The sequence below is a fragment of the Drosophila simulans genome, chromosome 2L (assembly GCF_016746395.2).
Source record: "Drosophila simulans strain w501 chromosome 2L, Prin_Dsim_3.1, whole genome shotgun sequence".
Taxonomy (NCBI): Eukaryota; Metazoa; Arthropoda; class Insecta; order Diptera; family Drosophilidae; genus Drosophila; species Drosophila simulans.
In genome coordinates this window covers 21,842,724-21,867,986 of record NC_052520.2, presented here as the reverse complement: position 1 = coordinate 21,867,986, position 25,263 = coordinate 21,842,724, and the positions used below count along the sequence as shown (strand labels likewise).

Here is a 25,263-nt window from a genome sequence, read left to right as displayed (position 1 = left end):
TTTAGACCAAATGGCATGGCCAGAAATTCGTACTGACCCTCTGTAGTCACAAATGCTGTTCTTTCTATAGAATCTGGATGAATCGGTATTCGGAACATGCCTAAAATGGAAAAATATTTACCACCCCGCAAACGATCTATTTGATCCGAAATCAGCGGCAATGGAAACTTATCAGAAATCGTATTTAAGTTTAGCGCACGATCAGCTTCTCATCTACGCTGAGTCGATATAGGCGCCTTTGAACAGTTTTATTCTTATCGATTACGATTCTTATCTTCTTATCAAAACGAATTTCCAATGCACCTGTCGTTACATACTTATTTGGTATCCCAGTTACGAAACTATCGACAAACTTTTCCAATATATTTCTTAATTTACATTTATCATTATCACTTAATTCTGTATTGGTGTCGAAAAGTATTTCCAAACTGTTCTCAGGTGCATTATTTTGAACGGCATTAATAACTTTGGATTTGTAAATACTAACTTTATCAGATTCAGTCAATCATGATTGACCAATCATTAGGTCGTGCTTTAAATAGTTGTCCACTACAACATGAAACAACATTTCTAAATTAAATTGAGACATTTGGACTGTATTTGCAAGTGGCTCTTAACTATATTGTCACCAATTCCTCTTTAAATAACTAGATTATTAATTCTCTTGCCAGCCAGAATGGAAAGGGCTCACCCAATTCAGAAGAATAATTCACTTGGCTCACATAATTTGCACACGTCAACTTGTTTTTCGATATTTGTTGTTGCCTTTGGGACATTCAGACGCCACATGTCCCATTTAGTCTCATTTAAAACATTTTGGCCAACTGTCCCACAAGAATGACACTTGGTCTGCGACTGCATTCTTAACTTCTTCTTTTCTGCGCCAGAATCATCTTTGTTGTTACGTTTCTTGAAGGCGTAAGCTTGCAGCTTTTGGCGAAGCTCATTGCGCCTAGCCTTATTTGTCGTAAACACCCAACGTCCGTTCAAAACGTTCATGAGAATGGCAGCCGGCGTCTCAATCCCTACGAATCGCTGTATGAGCAGTTCCTTAAACTGCGGCCATGTGATGCCCGCGAAGCATATCTGCTACAGCCATTGCGATGCACTGCCTTCTAACGCTTTGCTCAACGCTATTACGAGCGCACGCCTACCAGCGCATTATGTGCAAAGATTAAATCCACGGTGGTGCACCATGCAGATGGATCCGCTCCAGCGATCCGATGCTCTCGGTGCGTGCATGGTTTTTATTATTTCCATGAAGTTACGGTTTTGTGTTTCCAAGGCAGCCATATACTGATCAGATCTGGGCTCTTTTGGCGAAGGCGAGCCCACTTCTGATGTCTGTAAGAGGGGAGTCTCATCCATTTTGCTTATTAGCTTTGTAATTTTGGGGCGCAGCACAGCAAGTTGCGATCAGCTCAACCAATCAAACTTCACACAGCTGCAGAGGCTGGTCAGAATCATAGATCATAGATCGATCATAGAAACAATTCCCAGAATTCGAAGAGTCGCGCTTCGACATATACTTTTTACTTCATGGTCGGAAACGCTTCCTTCTGCGTATTACATACTTTTCAACGAATCTTGTATAGCCTTTTACTCTACGGGTAACGGGTATGTATAATAGCTCTTTGGCTGTTTTCATAATTTCTGGGATGTACGTACATAGTGTTATGTGTCTGCGTTGCTTGCGCACTGCAATTTCCTGCGTAGGTGGGTGCTGGGCACTTGGATACAAAATTTATGCCGTGGCCAAGGGTTTCGTTTTCCAGGCTAAATGCAAAAATGTTCGAAAATAATAAATGTTCTTCAATACAATTCAATTTTTAAATGGCTATTTTTCCACTTTTAGCCTTTAGAATTTTGAAAATGGAATACTTAGAAAATATAAGACTTTAAATATAGTATCGGTCTTCTCGGAGAGAAAAAAACGCTTTCCCACACTTTAACATTAGCTTTTATCGTTTTCCTAACCTTAAAAAAAAGAAATTCCGTTTACTCACCTCCTACAAAATTCTTTAAAATTAGTCTTTATAGTTTGCTGACTTTCGTGTCTCGCAGTCGCCATCAGTTCATAAATTCATTTGTTTATTTGCTGCCAACTTTGGGAACATAATAAAGCTCCACGGCACCTCAGCGGTACCATTATCTTTCGTTATAAAAGCTTCCCTCTCCCATGTCGCTTTCGTAAAACTGCTAGTAAAATCCTTTAAAAATAATTAATTCTTTTTCATCTTTCAAATTTCATAAAATCGATTTCCTCGATCCAAGCCTCTTTGATGGAATATCTACCGTGCTATGCCTTCGAATACCTCAACTACTTTCGTCTCAATTCGCTGACTTGCTTCGTTTCAAACGTCTCAATCTTTTCACTTTTCGCTGACTGCATTGTCCGATGTCCAGAGTTGCTTTTATTTTTGTTATAACCATTCCAAATATAGTGTTAAAACATGAAACACTTATCAAAATATTTTTGCGATTAAATAATAATAAATATAAATTTTTCAATGCGTAAATCTTTCTCAGAAATAACTAAATATTATATAAAATTAATATAATATGAAGGAAATACGTTTTAAAGTATTACTTATTGCCGTTTTCTTAAGGGCTAAATAATACATCTAAATAAATAGTGTAATCGGAATAGTAATGTTTTATATTATGTATTAAGGTTTGAAGCTAGGACAAAATCTGTTAGACTAAATTGTGTTCTGATTGTTTTCTGATCACTACCCTCTTATTGCCATATAGAATGTCAAGGGATCTACACGTTTGACGACTGGATTATAATGCGATGATATATTTTACAAGTTTGCATTTGTTTGTGCCCGACTTATATGCCTGACGTACAGTTCTTCCCTTCAAATCTTCAAGTCGCAACTAGACATAACCCTGTTGATTGTGTGATTATGATATAGGACCACCTCTGTCGAAGGGAATAAATTAAGATTGTACTTGTCAATACTCCAACTAATTTTATTGAGTAAATCTAACCGTACTTAAGGCTAACTAGATACACCTAATATGCTTATGTCAATAGAATTGTATATAAAATGGTCAACAAGCCAACTTGACAGAACATCTTTATGATAGTAAGTCGTTCACGACCTGAATTTGATTTGATTTGGTTTTTAGTAGCCGACTTACTAGTTATACGAGTATACTAGATTCGTTGAAAAGTAACAGTGAGTTTTAAAGCAAAACCAAAATTTGGATCAGCAAGAAATATGTCGTTCTATGCACAGGCAACTCTTAGATAAAACCTATCAGCAAATTCATTTTAGTTATAAGCCGCTTGCAAGATCCCTTTCTTGTAAAAAGCATGTAATAAAGTTCTGATTGTCTTAATAATTCCATTCGAATGTATACCCTTTTTTCTGAGCTAGCCACCAATCCGATAAATATTTTTGCCAATATATGGGGGGTGGGTTTTTCATACATCCATAGGCATGAATATATATATATATAACGCTAAAGTAAGATTAAAGACGAGTAACAACGATGGCGAAAGAAGATCGACGTGGACGAGCCAAAGTGGATTTCAGGAAGACGATGACCAACTGAGATGAGTTGAGTTAGAAAATGTCTTTTATTAAATTATTTTTATTTATATTATCAAAATATCCGCAGTAGCAATTATGTGGCGTAACGGTCCTTGAACGACGTGCATAATAGCCAGAGTTATGAGAAAAGTTTAAGCACTGGAATTGCACAGTCCTGAAATTTAGTGTTGAAAAATTCTTGCTGTCACACAATTAAATAACTGTTACCTTATGTTGCCTTTTCTGGCCATCAGTGTTTTAAAAGAGCTTCTGTATCACAATTGTTTGTATAGCATAGCGCTAACTCTCTAACCAAACAAACTAAAAAGGCCAATAACAAAACAAGGGAGAATGCTATAATCGAGTTCCCCGACTCGCGCTGCTTCTATGTCTCTGAGATCTGTATGCTCATCTGAAGATCATACGGACGGACAGACATGGCTAGATCGACAAGGTTATTGATCCTGATCAAGAATATATTTGCTTTATATGGCCGGAAACGCTTCCTTCTACCTGTTACATACGTCAACGTATGCAACGTATTCAACGACTCTAGTATACCCTTCTACCAAAGACACAAGAATATTCTATTGTCTTTGTTTTTACTCTACGAGTAACGGGTATACTACATATGTATGTATATCGTATTCCGTAAACGTATTTGCACATTACAATGTAAGGCGTTGGTTTATAGGCGAGGCAGATATATTTGTATTGAGACATGTATATTATGGCCTACATAGATAACCTTTTTGAGATTTAAACACATACTAAACTTTGAGTTTCTTTATTTTCGTTTTATAGAGCGGAGAGACTCGTGAACTCGACTTAAACGGTGGGTCACGGCCATGCGATCACCTGATTTAATATGGAAGATGACTTATTTAAAAAGAATTAAACAATAAAACTGGACTAAGCATTACACAATATAACTGGGCTAATCTCTAGAGAGATGATGTGTTCCGGGGCTTAGTGTGAAAATAATTAAATGGTTGTGCAAATACGTCCTAACATTTGCGGGTTAGAGTCAGCACCCCACTCATATAATACTGCGGGATCATTAAATATTCAGGCAGAGTGCGTTTACAAAAGGAGGTTGACGACGAGGCCTGTGCTTGCGTGGATGCTGCTACTGTTGCCTGACGCACGATGTGACCAACCCTTCCTGAAAAATAGAATGTAATTTTGTAAAAAAAAAAAAATTTAATACATTTTAAAATGATTTGTTGATTTGTAAAGCATACAAAAATTGTTACGCCCACTGGCTAAGTAACGGAAATATCGAATTCGAAGAAATCGACTATATCATTCCCTCATGTCATTAATTGACTTTCCTTACGGTAGCAAATTATGTAGTCTGATGGACCACCAAAATTAATGTCAAATTCATTTATTTTAGGAAGGAACCACTACTGGTTAATTATGATCGGAAAATTTTAAGAGCATCTTGATCGTCAACACGTATTTTATCCAAAGAGCACCCACTCAGAATGCAATTAGCGTGTATTGTGTTGATGACAAAATGTCATTAGTTTACAATTAAATCCCGGGGTAACAATACTTACTAGTCCACTAGGTACACTATGATATGTATATTTTAAACGTGACATAAGTTAAAGTTAATTTATAGAATACATTGTTTTCGCAAGGCATACGCTTTGAGGTTATATAATTAAGATACATGGCCCGATCTCTACGTTTGCGATAATATGGCGGATTTTAAGGATATTTTTTTTCATAATAATAATTAATAAATTGTTGGCACTCCTACGAAACCTGCAGTCCTTTTTTTTATTAAATTTAAAGATACCATTACTTAATATTTTTAAAAATGTTTAAAGTATTACAAAAACCAGGCCGTTTTAAAATCAAATCAATTCAATTCATTAAGCTATAATTAACTAATTACAGTTCATCGCTATATTTATAACCGTTACTCGTGCAGTAAAATGGTATCGATTTGCCAAAAAACGTTTTGCCACGCTCACACTTTTGAACACTTTTAAGGGTTTTCTCATTTAATTCACCAACAGCTATCGATATCCCAGAAAAATTATGAAATTTCTCGATCGCATTTCCACTAGCTGAGTAACGGGTATCTGATAGTCGGGAAAGTCGACTATAGCGGTCTCTTTTATGATTAGAACAAATTTTTTTTTTTACTAAATATGTAAAATACCGGCTAAAACTTGAATATACATACTAAGAAAAAACAACACTATAGAACATCTTACCCATCACGTTTGCGCAATGAAAGCGGTCATCTAGTTGCTGAAGCAGGGAAAGATCTCGACAACGTGCCCAGGCATTAAGTATGTCCCTCACATTTATAGGCACCAATTCAGTTTTTCCTCCAGCTTTCTGTTGGAAAAATGTGTTGCATTAGGTAAAAAAGTGTGTACGATATGTTTTTGATTTTACCCTCTTAAATTGTACAATTAGCTGTTGGTGGGTCGCCATCTCGATCAACCGTTTGAGCTTGCGATGGTTTCCCTGCTGCTTTGAGGCCTGTATTAAGAGCTGTTTGAGATTGACACTGCTTTCCGTCCGTCGCCGCTTAGCCAATTGCTTGAAATAGCCATGAAGTAGCTCCCTGTCATAGGGTACGCGCAGTTTATCTAGCGCTTGCACTAGGTGCTCCTCATCGCACGTCTTTCCTGTAGAGAGACTTGCCACCAGTGGCTCAGTCAGATAGCCTTGATTGAGGAGCTATTCGCGAGTGTGGGTAAATTCACTATACACAATTAATATAGCATGCGTTTACATACCTGTAGACCGTTGAAACTATTATCACACGAAATAAACCTTTGGTTGCAGGGTGGACCCAAATTGGAACCAGAAACAATTCCGGTTGCTGATAAGCTGTGCCAGCCGGCGAACGGACCTCCATCGAAGTATACTGGGGATCCGCTACGACAGCGAACCTGATCTGACCGCGAGTAAAGCGAAATACTACTGCCCCGACTGCCAGCTGATCTACGGCACTTAGGACATGTCCCCGGGTCTACGACTTTGCCTATGGTATTGGCCAAGAACTCCTTTTCTAGGCAGTCTAAGCAGTTCTCCTCGGTTATTCCCAAGTCAAATTGGGCCGTGCACGAAGAAGACGTGGTCAAAGTCCCAACAGTCGCAGGAGTCACCAGTATAGGAGCCACTTGATCTTGCTTTGACTTCGACCCTGACTGTTGCTGCTGGCATGTTGTTGCCCGGAAATCAGTGCAGCTGTAGCAACGTTCGTCGAAGCTAGCTGATGGATGAGAGCGCCGCGACTTGTATGAGGAGCTTTTAGTCATCACAGACGAGGTGTGCAAAAAACGCTTTGGCTTAGCACCAGTCATCTTAGGCTCTGGGTGTTCGCTGGTGACACTAGTGCTGCGCGAAAAATTTGAGCCTGTGTGCAATGGGTTGGGCAAGGAATGAGCCTGAAAGCTTCCGGAGGATTCAGCTCGCTTTTCCGAGTCAATAACTATTTGCTCATTTAAATCTATGTCCACGCCACTTCCACCAGCACCAACGTCTTTGATTTTATCTAGATTCAAGCTGATGCGTGCGAACTTCTTACTAAGGCGTAGCTTTTGCTGCTGCATAAGGTCGTCCTGCGGAAAATCATCTATCGGCGAGCTGTGCAGCTGTCCTTCCTGCGTAGAAGTAGTTCCGCCTATGCTGTTCATTTGGCTATAGTCGCGTTGCATTAACAACAAATTGGCGTGCGGAAGGATGGTCATATCGTGGGTTCCGCCAACAAGCTCCAACTCTGATGAGGGGTCTGGCTCAAAGTCCATTTCAAGAAACTCCGTCTCATCTTCGCCGCAAATGAGGCTATCGCCTCCCATAGTATTCACTGGTCCTCGGCCAAGGTCGAAGTGTTGCCCGGCTACCCTTCCCGTGGCGATGATCTCCATGTTCATGTCAAAATCAGCCCCTTCACCACGGTAAGCGTAGACGCAGTCGTCGTAGTTGATAGATATCTCCTCCGCGTTCACGTCGTTGTCGTCCAGCAAAATTAGATCGTCGCCGTAAAAATTGTCACTGGCATAGCTCAGATTTTCGGTTGAGTTGTTTATGGAAGTGCGGCTAGAGTTATAGCCACAAGCGGCGGCTTCAAAGGATGAGAGGGCAGCTGCTGCAAGCCCGTAGCTTGCCACGTCCAGATCCAGTTCGCAGTAGGAAGCACTTTCCACCTGTTTGAAGGGTAAACAGAACATAACATAATGAACATAATTTTTTGTGCTTCAAGCGGCGGTTACTTCCCTTATCGCCATCCTCTGCGGCCATGGTCGCTGCAGGGCACTCCTCTGCCGTGGTCGCGCCATTTCCCCCGGCTACAACGACCTGCTCATCCACCGCTACGGCCTGCGCTGATGTTGTTGCTGCTCGTTTTTGGTTTGTGCCCATTGTCTTTACACCGGTCCCACAATTGACTTGGCTGACTAAGAGCTCCGGGCGTCGCTCTTCTGCCGCATCAGGACCGCGGTGTCGGTTTGCACTATAATTAACGATATTGTTATTGTTACTCAGATGCAAACGCCAGTTTAATTTATCGAGCTCTCGAAAATCCATTCCATTTGCGGCCTGGGCAGTGTTACCAGATGGCGCAACGGTAAAAAAAACCGTCGGCAGCCGCTTACAATAATTAATGCCAAGACAATTATGCGACCTATTCACACAGCCAAATTGATGCGTGAACTTTAAAAATCTCAAGGTCAAAATACAAGGCAACTAATTTCAAGCTAACCGTTTCAGTGATAAGACAATGCTGATCCTTTATAAGCAAATACCAATTTTGTTTTTCAGAACGTAATAATTGGGAAAAATACATTTATAATTCACTTTTGCTGTAATTGAAGAGCATAAAAAATCATATATATGATTGCGTAATAAATGTACGTCCTTTACATTATAATATTGAATAAAAACTAGGTGAGCTAAATTTACGACAAATAGTATTCACTAGTTCTTATCTCTTTCATTTTATTGATTTTCCGGACTCCTGTCAGTAGGCGTATTTAACAGCTATTACAAAATAATTTCCACATGTGTACATCAGATAACCCTTCAAAATTTTGAGAAATATATCAAAGAAATGGCGAAATAAAATAATTTCAGATTATTTTAGGCTTCGTTTCGTATTTTAATATGTTTTAATATCGATAGAAATCGGCAAAATGAAATATCGATTGTACCCTTCGGCTAAGCAGCAAAATGGTTAATAGCTGTACGTCTATTTCACGAATGTTGCCAAGGACGTCAACAACCTCTTGCATATTAGTCCAAATGTCATTCGGTTTTGCACTTTCATTCTTTTCGATACATCCTAAATGCATCACTACATTGGAAAATATTTATGCCTGGAATTAAGTACAGGTTCACATCGGGGTCACAGCATTCCCGTTTGCCTGGCGTAAGTCCCTCTTTCATACTTCCCATGCAACGCATCTGTGAGCACTCCCTAAAAAGCATCTGTAAGCATTCACTGAAATCCGAGACAATTATACGAGAATATATATATTTCAATACTTTCGTTTCTGGATATTTTCCAGAATCATGTATCGGGAAGACTGTTATTGAGTATAAAATATAACAAACAAAACCCGCGTTAATAAATATATCATTGTTTATTTTGCTGAACTAAAAGTCCATTAATTTCTGAATTCCCTGTATTGGAAATAATAATATAATAATCAAAATACAAAGACGCAAATATGTACCTGATTTATGCTGTTAAACCAAAAACATAATTGTAAACATAATTTGAAAAGAAAGGAAAAGATAAGGAAAACATAAATTCAAATGAAATATATCAATCAATATGATTCGCGGTTTTCTGCAATTTCAGAAAATGTACGTATATATTGTTACTATGGGACGCTGGGACAAACACGAAATGTGATTATGGTGCTATTATTGTTACCGCAACTGTATGTGTATGTACATGGATGTTCCACGACTAATAAAAATATGAAAAAACACGGGTTGCGCTGCATCTTTTTCTTTTGAATCTGTACGCGTAATCTTAACCTTCTAGCTTTAATAGTTCCTTAGATCTCGACGTTCATTCGGACAAACGGACATGGCTCGATCGACTCCGCTATTGATCCTGATCAAGAATATATATACTTAATATGTTCGGAATCGCTTCATTCTGCCTACAAACGTTGCAACGAATCTAGTATACCCTTTTGCTCTACGAGTAACTGGTATAATAAATAATATTTGACGGATACTCGTTTCTAACATAACATTTAGGATAACATTTCATTTATTTCATTCATTCAGTTTATAACTTAGCATGATATGAACATGAACTGTTCTTCCTCTATTAATACCATAACCAGTGGTCCAGTGGCTTTTTTACCAGTTAATAGTTCCAAAGGACGGTTTTTTGTGACTCTATTGGCCGTGCAATTCATAGCCAACTGAACTAAATGTAAAGCTACCAGCCATGATCTCTTTCTCGTCTCTACAGCTGTTAGCATAGCCTTCAAAGAGCTCATCACGCGCTCAGCCTGGCCATTTGCGCGGCTAGCATCCGTTGAGACTACAAAACTAAAACTGTTTGAAGTTACTGCTGGTAACACTGCGGTCGCTATCAACCGACTCGGAACACCAAAAATTCACAAATGCATAAATATGCATCAACGCAGCTGTTAGTGTCGAGGCAGAATGTGTTATGCAGAAGAACATACTTAGCGTCTTTACGAAGTATCACATATTCTTTGATGTCATTCTTACCACTTCATTTGCCGCTGCATATCTACATATGCTGATATGCACTGTGCCGTGGTATGGAGACTTTCAGTATGGAATGCAATTCCATTTCGACTTTGCCTGAGGTTGACTGACAATTTACATGTAATGCAATTCTCCACAAATTTTCGCACGTATTTGGACCTATTTTGAAACCAATACTGCGTGTATATCCAAGGTCCTTTTCCAACCCAAGTGCATGATAGCTTCAGGGACATGGTTTATCATGGACCCCTAGAATGCTCGCGGTATTACTGGCAGGCACCTATTTCGGCCGTTTCTCTGTATCTTTCGATGCAGTTGTTGTTCATGTTATAGGAAAAGCCAGCACTGGCTATCTAGTGCTGCATATCGTCGTTAAGTCTAATAAAAGTCTCCTTCTTTGTGCTACGATCAAAATGTAGACTCGGCTATTTGGAATACCATTTATAAACTTTAAAGCACTTCCAACTTTGGCTTTCAATGTTTCTGCAAGTTCAGCTTTTCATTTCTTTTTTCATTTTACTCGCCAATATCTATCGATATCCCAGAAAAATGATTGTTTTCGCGTTTGCACAAGCTGATTAACGTGTATCTGATAGTCGGGGAACGCGACTACAGCATTCTCTATTGTTTTTCTTTTAATAGGAAACACTCAGCTCCTGAATCAGAAAAATATGGATCGGCCTCACCTATTTGGTAGATCTTTATAGTTCGCATGTCCCGCTTTGGGGTACAGTTGCTATGTGTAGGGTTAATATTGGCTGCCTTCGTGTCTACACCCATTTTGATTCTTATGGCCTGGTTTGCCATAAACTTCCCAGTCGAACCCAGTTCAAATGGGTGTTTCTGACTACTACGATCGGCGTGCAGCTGTAGATTGGAGTCTGTCGCAAATTAATCAACTCCAACTTTAGAGGGTGGTGACCGAGAGGTAAAAGCTGACATCCCCGCATTTGAGCCGCAATTAATATCAACACACCAAAAATTAGCATCAAGCCACGTAGTGCTTAAACAAATTTTTCACCGCGATCTGTGAATTTTTTCCAACGTTGAAAGCTTGCCAAGATCAGGGCGTTCTGAGTTGCTCTTAATCAAAAGTCGTCACATATATTTATACCCGTTACTCATAGAGTAAAAAGTATGTAACAGGCAGAAGGAATCGTTTCCGACTATATGAAGTATATATTGACGTATTTTCGCCACCCAAACCAGTCAATACTTTATTTCGAAGAACTATAAACAATAAGGCACTTAATTGTTTTAATAATCGTTTTAATAAAATATTAGACAATCCAATAAGTCCAATAACATTTAAACAATACAAACATACGTGAATAAATATTTGAAATAAAAACTATAATAAGTGAAACAAGTTAAAATAAAATATACAAACATAAGGGATTACAATTCGAAATAAAAACTACAAGAAGTTAAAATGAAAAAAAATAAAAGAACAAAATACAATATTTACAATTTACAAAATTTTAAATATTAGTTTTGAAATTCTAAGAGATTATACCCTAAAAACTCTCGGTAAACTCTGAAAACTTTTATAAATAAAAACAAACAAAAAATATAATAAATAAATACAAAATTAGAATGGCACAACCAATAATTGACAACACCCTCTCTGAAGGCCGTCGCCGGCTAAAAGACATCATGCCCTTCAAGGGTGATCCAGAAACCCCCCACACCTTCGTCAGCAGCATGGACTACGTAATTTCACTCTACCAAACCAATAATGGGCGACAACAGAGGATTCTACTTGGAGCCATCGAAAGGAACTTGGATTGGCCAACCCTCAAATTCAGACTAATCTCAGAATTTAAGCCCCAAACACCGAACTACAAACTACTGGAGAACTTCAGGGAGACACCTTACAAAGGAAATCTAAGAGCATTCTGCGGAGAAGAGGAAAACGACGTCAATTGTTGGTTTCGAAATTACACCTGGAATGTTACCAACCGGATTTTCTAATTTATATTCAGGCTGTTAAAGACTCTATTAAGATACTGACAAGGAAACTGCCAATACAATTTTTTACTATCTTAGCTCATCACGATATTACAGACTTAAGATCCTTGTTACTATTGCACAAAATTAGGGAATTTATGAAGAACATATTAATTTTGAATTAAATCAAAACTTAAATCTTAATCACACAAATTCAATACAAATACCCAAGATCAACAACGACCAAGTTACCCACAATTTCTCAACCCTTCCAACCTAATTTTAATCGATATATGATAGGCAGATGCCAAACAATCAACCTATGTGTCAGGCACCTAATTAATTCCGACCCAACCCCAATACATGAACACACACACAACCAATTATTCCAAAAAATCCCTTCCCACTACATCCCGACAAATCCCAAAATCCCCAAATAACATATACAAATAAATATATAAATAAATACATACCCTCAACTACAACAACCCTCTACATCTAAAAATACTAACTTCCCTATTACCAAACGACTAAACGACTAAGACCTTTGTTACTGTACAATTTCAACCTAATTATTTTGAACAATCATGAATTATGACCACAATCAATACAATCCATACCAAACAAAACAATCCAGACGAACAAAATCAAAATAACTGTGAACCAAACTGAACAAAACGAGTACTAAATGCCTTAGGATCTATAAAAATTAAAATATATTTTGTCTTCCTATTCAAAATACTAGATGTGAAGTTTTAGCATCAAATGGTCCTATTACGTTGAAAAGCATGATTATCTTACCCAGCAATAGTATTTTAAAAATAAATCAACCATTTTCTGTACGCAGTTTTTCTTATAATTTTAATTATAATCGGAAGAAAATTGTTGAAAAATGGACAGTCAGTTATAAATTACAAAAATAGTACAGTTACCCTTTTTGATAAAACACACAAATTAATTACATCAGAATCGGAAAGAACCAAATATTTTTATATTCAAAAGACACCACAAATCAGGAATGAATAAAAAAGGAGTGTTTTTCACAGTTTCGATTAGATCATCAGGAGGAAAATTTAAAGTTGAAACTTGGCTTCAATATAAAAAGGAGACAAATTAACTTTTACAAATACCATTGTTAACGTAATAGGTACAACACATAGCCCCCAATTTATTTAAAACAGTACCCTCTTGCTCAAACTCACGAAATTGAAGTCGGTTATGGTTATGTCAAAGACACTAGAATAGTTATTCTAGTGTCTTTGGTTATGTTACATCAGTTTTCCCACTAAACTAGCAGGTACTTCCAAAGTTAGTATATGTAAAGCCTTCATATGGAGCGTTGAATAGAAAACCCGCTCACAAACCGCCCACAAAACTCCGAAAACTGCCACGCCCCCATTTTTGATATTGTTTTTATTGATCCTGACTAGGAATATATATTATATGGTCGGAATCGGTTCCTCGTACATGCTACATACTTTTCTACGAGTAGCGGGTATGAAAACAATTGTTCTCCAACAAACAACTATTTGATATTTATATATATATATAAATATTTTTAATATTTATATTCTTTATATTTAGTTAGTAAGTTATTTATATAATGTTAAATCTTTTACAATATACTCTTTTACTAAACGACTAGAGAATTGAATATGCGCGTACAGCAAGGATATTAAAAAAATTAAAAAAATAATCTGTTACAGCCTTAGTGCTTTCCAAGGGCGAATGGATCACTGCTGGAGGTCTTTACGTAGAAAACGCCTTCTTTATGAATCGAAGGCTCACCCGCCATCTGGATGGATTGTCGCTGGCTATGATCGCACTGCCACCTTCCATTGTCTCGGATGCAAGGGGTCCCCCAGAATCCCAAAGGCGAATTGATGGACTCGGCGAACATCTGATATGATCGAATATGGGAGCAACCTAGGTAGTAGCAACTAAGCTGATAGGCTCCATAGTTTGGATAAAAGGTGGCACTGCCTGTAGGACGGCGAAAACCAAAGTTAGCACTCGTATGCATGGACTCCACATACTTTGCATCGCTAGGATCTATCCGAAATTCGGTTCCGCGTTGACGGAACTTTGGACCTGCGGGATCCAAAGCAAATATTGTATTTACTTGAATCGGTTTCAAACGTTTCCCGGCAGAACCAGCGATCTGAGCTCCCAGTGAGTGACCAATAAGATACATGCTGTCGAAGTCAGCTCCAAACTGACGATTGAGGTTCCTTATAAATTGGGCCAACTCAGCTCCAAAGGTCTCAATGAGCTTCACCACCGAAAAGTAGTTTAAGTTGGCTGAGCTCGCGCTCCAATCGACTACGATCACATTGTACTCCCCTTTTTTTAGGTATGCATTCTTCACATCCCGATTGAAAGAGCCACGCGACTGGCTCATCCAGCCGTGTATCATCAATCGTGTGGGCAGAGAAGCATTAAAGCCACAATGCCTCCATTTGCGCTCGATTGAGAAATCCACCTCCCTGCCACACTCAGGGAACTCCCTCTTAAAGAGATAGAAGTGCATGCGAAGTTTCTTGCTGCCAAATGGATTTAGGTTACTTGCTATCTTCTTTATAAAGGGCAGGTCCAGAAACTTTCCGATTCCCCGCGACTCGCTGAGATCCTTGTCACAAGTGTTCCAGACGTAATGCTTAGCCTCCTCATACTCATCATCCAGGCTTGCCAATATATCATCCTCTTCCGGCTCCGTTGAGATATCGGATCGCTGGCCTAAGCCATAGGGGGTATCATCGAGGTTCGGTAGAGCATTCATGAACTCGCCCATCTCAGCATCGTAATCGTCCATGGCTCCATTGGTTTTTGGCATTCTCATACCTTAAAGCTTTATTAAGAGGCGACACAATTCTTTGCCAATTTAAATAAACTCACCTATTGTAGCCACAGACAGCCATAACCCAAAAAGACGTGTCCGCATCATTAGTAAACTTATTGAATCAGCTGCAGCTATTGAAGCTTTCCATCCAAATGGCTTTTGCACTTTGTGGATCTGTTCGATCAGGCCAAGGGGCTTTATATGCTCCAATAGCTCGATGCATTCTGGGTTTTGAGACTATGTCTCGAGACAACCCCAGTGCGTCATAGCTGGGCAACGCCAAGTAATGCAAACGCTCAAGCGGCTCAGATCGGCAGCCCGCTCGGACAGAGGAGGAGTTGTAATAGAGTGCTCAGGGGGCGGCAAGGAGCAAAAGCAAAAGCAAAAATGAGATTTAGATAAATTTCAAGTAAAGATCATATGTAATTCATATTAATACCAACATACAAATTTAGCTCAAACCAGATATGTATCTATAAGCTGGCCATAGATGAACGTTATAAGAGCGCCGGCAGTTAAACCCCCTAAGTCAGCCCCTGATTGAGAATTGCCCATCTCGTGATGTCTAAAACAGACGCGTTTATTCCCACTGAAACGTGTTTAGTGTTTAGTTCGAGTGACCGGTTCTACATATATGTATGAACTTTGTGACGATGCACTGCACCGAGTTGTAACAGACCCAAAAGGCGCGGCAAATTCTCGGCGCCACCGGAAAGGTTAAACGCTTTATTTACACCTGATTTCAATTATCAGCTTGTTGTTTACAACCAATAGTTTTACCATACATTATCTTTTCATTGTGTTTGTAAAGTGCAGTATACAGATAAGGCGAAAGTAAAAGTGAAGTCCAAGTCGTTTAAAATGCTTTGCAAAAATCGTTCCTAATCCGATGAAGTGGAAGCTTAGGACCAACAGGCAGTTACGAGTAACGCCACATGGCGCTTTACCAGATCAAGTATATTAGCATTTCCTGGGGAAAAAGGCAAGACTAAGTAGGGGACTAAAGCAAACCTGCAAAGGATTGGCTTGGTGAGTTTCCGATTTGGCACGCTAATCAGGGAACAACTCTGTTTCGACCGTTCTATTAAAGCTTAAAATTGAAGGCAGTTATCGTGATCTTTGTACAAGTACAATCCATTAATAAGGAATTGTATGATCGTGTGAGGCTTTAATCATTTGGATGGATGGATTATTCTGCGATAAGTTTTTCCCTTGTTACAAATATTTTAATGTCTTTTGGACCAAAGCGTTTTGTTTCATTCAGCAAAATGAGTTTTATTCAGTGGGGCTTGTTTTATGTGGTTGTGGCTTTCGAAACTAATACCGTAAAAATGTAGTCGTCTTACTAAAATATTTTTGTGATAAAATCATAATTTTAAAAGGGGATTTAAAGTGAATACAGCAAAAGGCATTCATGAAATATACTTCATTTTGTAGCTTATGTAATTCATGTTTAGATAGTTATTAGATGGTAATTAAAGATAGTAGTTAGATAGCAATTAAAAAGTGCACAAAATATATGTGCTAATAGTCGAGCATCGTTCCTTCCACGTATATGAATTCATGGGAAATCATGGGTTTACATCGTTAAAACGCCGAATCACTTAATTTTTGTATTTGTATTATTTTAACTGCCTTAGCACTAGTATTCGTATAATTGATTACCCTAGTGTGCGATTTGTCAACACTCACATCAAGTATCATATATAAATATATATATATATCGATTAAATTACATTTAAAGTGTATTACTGTCCTTAAAATGTCCGCGGAAATCGAGGAATTGCTGAAACGCTACCAAAACTACCCCAATGTTACTGGCATCATTATTTTGGACCCGTTCGCTATCCCAATCAAGACCACCATGGAGTACACCTTGACCGTGCATTACGCGGCCCTGATCAGCACCTTAACTTATAAGGCGGCCAAAATGATTACTAATCTGGATGCTAGCAATGAGCTAGTGACAATACGTCTGCGCACCAAGGTCCACGAGGTGATTGTGCTGCCCTCCGAGAACTACATCATTATTGTGGTGCAAAATCCAGGCACCTAAATCATTGTATTAAACCATGTACTATTCTTTTTCGCTGAATGTATTTGCCCTTATAAAGTTTTAATTAAAGTTGAGAAAGCGTCTGGTCCAATTGCGCATCTTTGGTGATGTAAAATATACGACTCCCCGGCTTGGCGTTAATTGCTCTAGATAAATACGCGGCGCGTCGCTATAATTACGACAGACCGATTACGAGCCGCACTTAATTGTCCGCCGTAAAGTGTTTGCCGGTATCTCTAATCCGGCCAAAGAAGAAGAAGATCTCACTCCCGCTGGCTTAAAAACGGTATCCAGCTCGATTTTAATTATTCGGCGACGTTCTCACTCTGTGCAGTTTGCATATTCATTGCTTTTTGCTACGGAGGGAAGGACGTATTGTCCGGGCTTGCATTGCTTTGATTACCGTTATGGCGATTTTACAGACTTTATCCGTGTCCTTACCCCGCAGGAAGTTTGGCTGCAATGGACTAGATAAGGTATCCGGATCGCTTATAAAAAAGTGCCAGAAAGTGCCAAAAGACTACCACAACCCTGTAATGTTCACAGTTTTGAAAAATGCATGCACTCTGTCTCTGTATCTGACTATTGGCCTTAAAGTTCTATCAATATTTACATTACATTACATTACATTACAATTTGTTCTATTTTGTTATTCCCTTTGAAATTTTCCATCGATATGCGATATAGTAGCCATCAGCCAGTCGTTTGACAGTGGACACTAAATATCCATGTAAGGGTATACAATTAAGATATAATATGGTATTACCATTGTAATTATTCTGTCTTGGGTAAAAGGGTGTACGAGGTCGTTGGATAGTATGTAGCAGAAAGAAGGAAGCTGCGATGCAATAGCAAGGATTGCAAAAAACTAATCTAACGATAGCAAACGTAAGTAGCATTTCAATATTAAGAGAAGTAGATACTGCTGTAGCAACGGTGCTGTGGTGATTGCGATTAAATAACCGGACGTCATGTTGACGTATTTCATTACTCAATTTAAGGATATCAAGACTAACGAACTAACTTATAACTTTGATGAAAATATAAATAAAACAAGAGAGACTGCTGTAGTCGACTTCCCCGACTATCAGATACCTGTTGTTCAGCTAGATACATTGGTGAATAAAATGAGAAAAAGGTACAAAAAATAGTTAAAAGTGTGGGCGTGTCACAAGTACTTGCGAAAAAGGACTCAAGTTATATAGCATCAAATGATATATCTCGTCATTCCTGGAAAATATACAGTTCTGACCTGGTTCGTAAATTGATCCTGGATACATGGTCGAAGAAAATATTTTATAAAAAACGGAAGCCAATTAAAAAACGTTCATTCCCTCACTAACTGTGTAGGAATATCAAATTTACATATATCTATTGGACTCATCATCTAAAGCTGATAAAAAAGTAAGACGATAAGCTAAAAAACTTGAAGGAACCAATAATTGAGAACAACGAATGTTATGAAATAATAATAAATAATAATAAATTAACATTCAGAAGATATAAACAGCTGGATATATATTAATTATATTTGAATATGAAATATATAAATATATATGATTTGAATATATACATTTGAAAATTGAATGAGTTTATATTTGGAATATGTAAAACATGCAAAAATATATAAAAATATATTATCCTAAAATGTAAAAGCTCGAAGAGTTGGAGCACACAAATGATGAAATAAAACAAAAACAGCACAGCGTAGGCTTCATCAGAATCTGCATTCTTAATCTTTAAGTTTCAAAGTTTCTGGATCTCGGCGTTCATACAGACTGACAGACGGCAAGTAGACACTCGGCCAGTGATCCTATTCCATAATATATATACTTTTTAGGCTAAGTAATACGTGGGTGAAAATATTAATTCTTTACTTTTACACATAAATAAAATACAAATTTTTATAATTTAAATTTTATTCCTTTTTCATCACTTTATCTATGGAAAAAGTGACATTTGATTTTGTACACCTCCCAGGCATTTTATGAGTTTTCTCCAGTTTCATTTCAGGTTTCGGACTGTAAACATCTCTAAAAAAATTGTAAAAATTTTATAAGAAATCCAAGTCAAATATTTTGTTCAAAATTTGTAGTCATGGAATACGGAAATGGTATGCAATACGATGGTTATAGCCAAGGTGGCGAGGTAAGTACACAGCAAGTTTTTTTGATGTGCCCGAACAATCTTTGCTTTTAAAGGGCTTTGAAATGTTGTACAACCAAACGAGCAGTGGCCAAGGATATAGCCAGCAGCAGAGCGATTGCGGACAAGGATCTTCAAATTTTAATGGTGGATCTGCATCGCTTGGTGGTCCTGGGTATCGCAGTCCCTTGCGATACACAAAAATGCTTCGTGAAATGAACTCTCGAAACGGGCTTTAGTATGTATACATACAATATTTTCCTCGAATTCTTGTAGCTCTTTTTAGCTCTCCAATGGAACAGCAGCGGAGCAGTGGGCAAGGCGACTACTATAATACATTGCCCGGCCTTGGCGGCCCAGAAGGTCAAGCTTACCATTCGCGGGGCAATGGTAATCCATACTACTAAAGTAAACCCATGCACTTCGTAGCAATTGTTGATATAATTTAATAAAAGAAATTTTGAAATGTGCGAGTTTTGGGTGGATAGAAATTTACAAGATTAATGAAAATATGAAAAAGGTGTGGGCGTGTCAGTTTTGTGCGGTTTTTGGACGTTAGAGTGGGCGTGACAGCCTGGGTCAAAAAACTTGAGCTGCGTCCTTGTCCCTACAATCTCATACGGACAGACGGACAGACGGGCATGGTCAGATCGTTTTGGCTATTGATCCTGATCAAGAATATATATAATTTATATAGTCTGAAATGCTTCCTTCTGCCTGTTACATACTTTTCAACGAATTTAGTGTACCCTTTTGTCTACGAGTAACGGGTATAAAAATGTTTGCCTAAATGATAACACATCGTGATAGGAAATCCTGGCATTTACCAGCAATATTCAAGTACTACTAATCGACTGCGCCGTCTGCTAGCCAATAGCTGTAAAGCAACCCGGATACCTTATTGGAGAGTGCTGGTCCAGATAGTAATAGTGGGTTCTCAATGTGGAAGCGAGGTGGCATCTGGCTTAAGACGGATGATGAGAAGGCAATTGCTTTAGCTTCGCACCTGTCCTCCACCTTCATGCCCTTCAATTTAACGGACGAAACCAATCGTGAAACCATCGCAAATTTTCTGGATACTCCGACTGCTCAGACACGCCCTATTGACATACCTCACCGCTGGAAGTAATGATGCAACTAAAGGCTTTGAAACCCTTTGAAAACCCTGGACCATCGTCATAGACAACCGAACTGCGAAATTTCTACTGACATGGACAGTGAAGACGAAGAATCACGGACCGAGTCTCCGTCATCAGAAGTGGGATCGGCCTACTTTCCAGTGGCGTGCATTATTGGAATTATATTGGAATTATTATTATTGACGCGCCGCAGGAAAGTAACGCTACCAAAGTTTAACCATGACACTGCAAATGACGATGCAGCGTGGGGCAAAAGTGTCGACATAATTATGTTAGAAAATATTTTGGAAAGAAGCTCTTGGGTATGTGCCATTAGCAGCTGATTAGAAGGATTAGCGTCCCTGTGATTATCCCAAATTTGCTACAGTGAATTAAAGTGGTGAAAAATGAGCAATGAAGAAAGTGCTGGCACATGCGGCTAAATTGGCCAAAGGACTATAGCGTTTGATATTCACAACGAACTTGCATACACGAAGCGAAATTGCTCAACAACTGCGAACCTATACTTTTGGTAAGCGCACAGATCAGAAGTCACCAGAAGGTACTATGGTCAAGAATGCAAGAAGCGGGGGTTTTCATTGCGCATGAAGTGCCACTTTTGTGGCAAACCAGGCCATAAGAATCAAAATGGGTCTAGACACGAAGGCAACCAATATTAACCCTACACATAGCAACTGTACCCCAAAGCGGGACATGCGAACTATAAAGATCTACCAAATGGGTGAGGCTGATCCATATTTTTCTGATTCAGGAGCTGAGTGTTCCCTATTAAAAGAAAAACAATAGAGAATGCTGTAGTCGCGTTCCCCGACTATCAGATACCCGTTAATCAGCTTGTGCAAACGCGAAAACAATCATTTTTCTGGGATATCGATAGATATTGGCGAGTAAAATGGAAAAATAAATGAAAAACTGAACTTGCAGAAACATTGAAAGCCAAAGTTGGAAGTGCTTTAAAGTCTATAAATGGTATTCCAAATAGCCGAGTTCTACATTTAGTCGATTATCAGTTTATATCGATGATATTTTGATCGTAGCACAAAGAAGGAGACTTTTATTAGACTTAACGACGATATGCAGCACTAGATAGCCAGTGCTGGCTTTTCCTATAACATGAACAACAACTGCATCGAAAGATACAGAGAAACGGCCGAAATAGGTGCCTGCCAGTAATACCGCGAGCATTCTAGGGGTCCATGATAAACCATGTCCCTGAAGCTATCATGCACTTGGGTTGGAAAAGGACCTTGGATATACACGCAGTATTGGTTTCAAAATAGGTCCAAATACGTGCGAAAATTTGTGGAGAATTGCATTACATGTAAATTGTCAGTCAACCTCAGGCAAAGTCGAAATGGAATTGCATTCCATACTGAAAGTCTCCATACCACGGCACAGTGCATATCAGCATATGTAGATATGCAGCGGCAAATGAAGTGGTAAGAATGACATCAAAGAATATGTGATACTTCGTAAAGACGCTAAGTATGTTCTTCTGCATAACACATTCTGCCTCGACACTAACAGCTGCGTTGATGCATATTTATGCATTTGTGCATTTTTGGTGTTCCGAGTCGGTTGATAGCGACCGCAGTGTTACCAGCAGTAACTTCAAACAGTTTTAGTTTTGTAGTCTCAACGGATGCTAGCCGCGCAAATGGCCAGGCTGAGCGCGTGATGAGCTCTTTGAAGGCTATGCTAACAGCTGTAGAGACGAGAAAGAGATCATGGCTGGTAGCTTTACATTTAGTTCAGTTGGCTATGAATTGCACGGCCAATAGAGTCACAAAAAACAGTCCTTTGGAACTATTAACTGGTAAAAAAGCCACTGGACCACTGGTTATGGTATTAATAGAGGAAGAACAGTTCATGTTCATATCATGCTAAGTTATAAACTGAATGAATGAAATAAATGAAATGTTATCCTAAATGTTATGTTAGAAACGAGTATCCGTCAAATATTATTTATTATACCAGTTACTCGTAGAGCAAAAGGGTATACTAGATTCGTTGAATCGGTTGTAATAGGCAGAACAAGCGATTCTTTACGCCAATGGAAACATAGAACCTTGTCTAGCTACTTACATTATACAGTATATATACATTACTCGTATATCCTACATAAAAAATAATTTTCAAGATGTTTTTTTAACTTAACCCAACTAAAGCGAATGCTTTCTTAAAGGGTCCAAGTTGCGAATACTTCTTGCTGGAATATTTGTATTAATTAACCCCAACAAATAAGAATTATCGAGGTTTCCGTTCAATACATCATTAACCAACTGTCCCATCATTAACCAACTGTAACCCAAGTGTCGAAGGCAAACTGTCCTCTAAGGGACAAAGCAACACTGGCTGCGATACGGTGGACGGGGATCAGAGTATTGTAGGGACTGAAGCCGTTCAAGAATATTGACTTGGACGGTGGCAGTTGGACTCTAGTTAATAAAAGCATATTCCATCCTAGAACGGACGAAGGCAAAGTACAGAGGTGGACGCGAGTACGGATCTATAAACTGCAACGTATTTCGCTTAACAAACCCAAACCCAACAAATGCGCAAAAAACTGGAATTTACTATCAAAAAGAATCCCCAGGTCGACAATCTCATCTAACAAGGACAAAGTTGAATTATTTATGGAGTGAGAAGAAGCATTTGCTATATGTAACAACATTGCATTTGTTGATGCATTTCAAATTCTGTCCAAATCAGACTGAAACAAGAAGCTGTCTCTAATAGTGTTAATTGTCATCTAGATTTTAGGATCATCTGCGTACAGCAGGTAATTCGAGAATTGTAAGCAATAACAAACATCATTGAAAAAAATAATGAAAAGCAGAGGAGCCAGAGAACTACCTTGAGGAAGTCCGGAAGTAGCTTCAGACTGGTCGGAAACAACCCCACTGATCTCGACACAATAGAGTCAATACCAAGAGTCAATAACAATTGCTCTGTAGTGGGAGACAGCAGTTTTACTACAACCTTTCTGAATCGGCATGATCTTGGAAATTTTCCATTTAGAAATAAAGATACCCATAGATAATGATGACGAAAAAGGCATCCCAAGAGGCAGAAAACTGCTCGAGATACAGCTTTTTAGAAAAAGGGATGTCGGGATTAAGGGGATCATTAAAGTGCAATAACGACCCAATATTTAGGCTTTTCGGAATCTTTCCTAACATATCTAGGTCATTCCTTGCAACAGCCGATTTAAAGTTTGTAGAGAAATGGAAAGCAAATAGGTTACAGATGCCACCATCAGACACAGTTGGGTTTTTATGTATTATTAAACGTTTGTATTAATTCCAATAAAGGAAGAACTGGAGCCTTTGGATTATCACTGGGTGGGATAATGGACTTCGAAGTTGAAGTGGGCTTGGCAGGGCTATCGCAACTGATAGCGTACTCAGTAGTTCAGTACTCAGGGAGACATGTTTGCGTTTATATCGGAAGATTGGAATATCTTAAGAGCGAAGCTTAAGAGAATAAAGTTATAAAGAGAGGAGCTCCCGAAAAATAGGAGTAATTGGAGAATCCTGAGACGATTGTGTGGGCGGAAGTTTTTGTTATCTCAGTTGGCTCGCCAAGTGATCGAATGTTCAAGAATGTGTCTTGAGGCTATTTCAACTTCAGAGATATACTGATTATATAAGACCTTTTTTTCTCTCTTTTTTCTTTTTTACCTCTTATTGGTTTGTAAGATTCTTAACTGCGGAAGTACTTTTATATACCACGGCAACTTGTAAGAACGAAGTTGTTACAGTTAGTCTCAAGGCAATCATTCTACAGTAGGGAGACCCAATCTAATGATACAAGGGAATTTTTAATTTCATTTAAGTTTGCAGAATATAGATTACATTTTGGAATTTCCTTAAGAGACGAGAGAATATTTAAAAACTCTATGCTAAACATAATGTCTGGGGATGAACATCACAACTAAGAGAGAACTGGGACAAATTAAATCAACTAACTTGCGCGAAACATTGAAAACATTATTAATTTGGGCGAAAAAAATAACAACAATTTCATGAGACAGGGGTACATTGCTAGAAACCAAGAATGAGGAATGCGAGTCAATTGTCCTTTCGACAGAGCCACCCATAATCCATCGGATTATCCATCCAAGTTGGCAATAAAATGGGAGATGTTATCCGTGTGGGCCTGATAAAGAGAAGCGTCTCTCCTAGGGGGTATATTAGAGTCCACAATGAACAATAAACCATTTCCCATCCGTGCAGGATACGGACACCGCAAACTTATCCAAAATAGAGTCGTCCTCGAAGATTTCGACGAGTGTACTAGAACAATTTGGACGTTACCAAATGAGGTGTTTTTAACAAATTGTTGTAATATATTTATTAATATATGTAGAGGTCTTAGCACAGAGAATTTTGCTGTTGCACTGCGCCTAGCCTATGCATTACAAACAAGTGCCAGCATTTTTACAAATTTTTGTATGCTTTCGGATAAATCAATTTACGAGTAACTAAGCTGGGGTAGCACAGTACTCATACTCATTTGTATGAGTATATGTAGATTAATGAGCCAGACACAACAGCTGACAATTGTTAGGGCCAATTAGCAAAGTGGACCCATCCAATCGTGGGGAAGGAAAACTATTCAGAATAGATTCAGGGAGATGGCTGTGCCCTGCCGCCCAACGAATGTTATGAAGGATTAAAATAAGAAAGATGTGCAAATATAATATTTTACAAAGCGGAAAACTTTTGTCCTGCGCCGGGAGTAGAACGTGGTTATGAGCGGGGCTCGGGCCGAATAGCGAACGGAACATAAGCATGTCGATGTGGACTGGCATGGGTCCGATTCCGGGACCCAGACAGAGACGCATGGGTGGGC

General features: G+C 38.7%; 4 protein-coding genes across 5 annotated transcripts; 2 read left to right on the top strand and 2 right to left on the bottom strand.

The window, feature by feature from the left end:
* Window positions 1–4,316: 4,316 nt before the first annotated feature.
* Window positions 4,317–8,168, bottom strand: LOC6733120. The gene is made up of 5 exons (XM_002080161.4): window positions 7,797–8,168; window positions 6,314–7,726; window positions 5,967–6,254; window positions 5,780–5,906; window positions 4,317–4,710 (listed from the first exon to the last, which is right to left on the bottom strand). Exons 1-5 carry the CDS (start codon window positions 8,103–8,105, stop codon window positions 4,553–4,555), a joined length of 2,295 nt encoding a protein of 764 aa, XP_002080197.1. The 5' UTR covers window positions 8,106–8,168; the 3' UTR covers window positions 4,317–4,552.
* Window positions 8,169–13,763: 5,595 nt separating this feature from the next.
* Window positions 13,764–15,621, bottom strand: LOC6733119 (probable phospholipase A1 magnifin). Its single transcript, XM_039295184.1, has 3 exons — window positions 15,529–15,621; window positions 15,123–15,303; window positions 13,764–15,068 (listed from the first exon to the last, which is right to left on the bottom strand). The coding sequence occupies exons 1-3, from the start codon at window positions 15,619–15,621 to the stop codon at window positions 13,936–13,938; spliced, it is 1,407 nt and encodes a 468-aa protein (XP_039151118.1). The 3' UTR covers window positions 13,764–13,935.
* A 1,094-nt stretch (window positions 15,622–16,715) lies between these two features.
* LOC6733118 (dynein light chain roadblock-type 2) lies at window positions 16,716–17,236 on the top strand. The gene has a single exon (XM_002080159.4). It carries the CDS (start codon window positions 16,829–16,831, stop codon window positions 17,120–17,122), a length of 294 nt encoding a protein of 97 aa, XP_002080195.1. The 5' UTR covers window positions 16,716–16,828; the 3' UTR covers window positions 17,123–17,236.
* A 1,873-nt stretch (window positions 17,237–19,109) lies between these two features.
* LOC6733117 lies at window positions 19,110–19,737 on the top strand. Of its 2 annotated transcripts, none has more exons than XM_002080158.4 (3): window positions 19,110–19,270; window positions 19,324–19,505; window positions 19,570–19,737. In XM_002080158.4, the coding sequence occupies exons 1-3, from the start codon at window positions 19,220–19,222 to the stop codon at window positions 19,694–19,696; spliced, it is 360 nt and encodes a 119-aa protein (XP_002080194.1). In that variant the 5' UTR covers window positions 19,110–19,219; the 3' UTR covers window positions 19,697–19,737. The 2 variants fall into 2 exon arrangements, with proteins under 2 accessions (XP_002080194.1, XP_016025833.1); XM_016177958.3 differs by having other exon boundaries at window positions 19,111–19,270; window positions 19,554–19,737.
* Window positions 19,738–25,263: the final 5,526 nt, after the last annotated feature.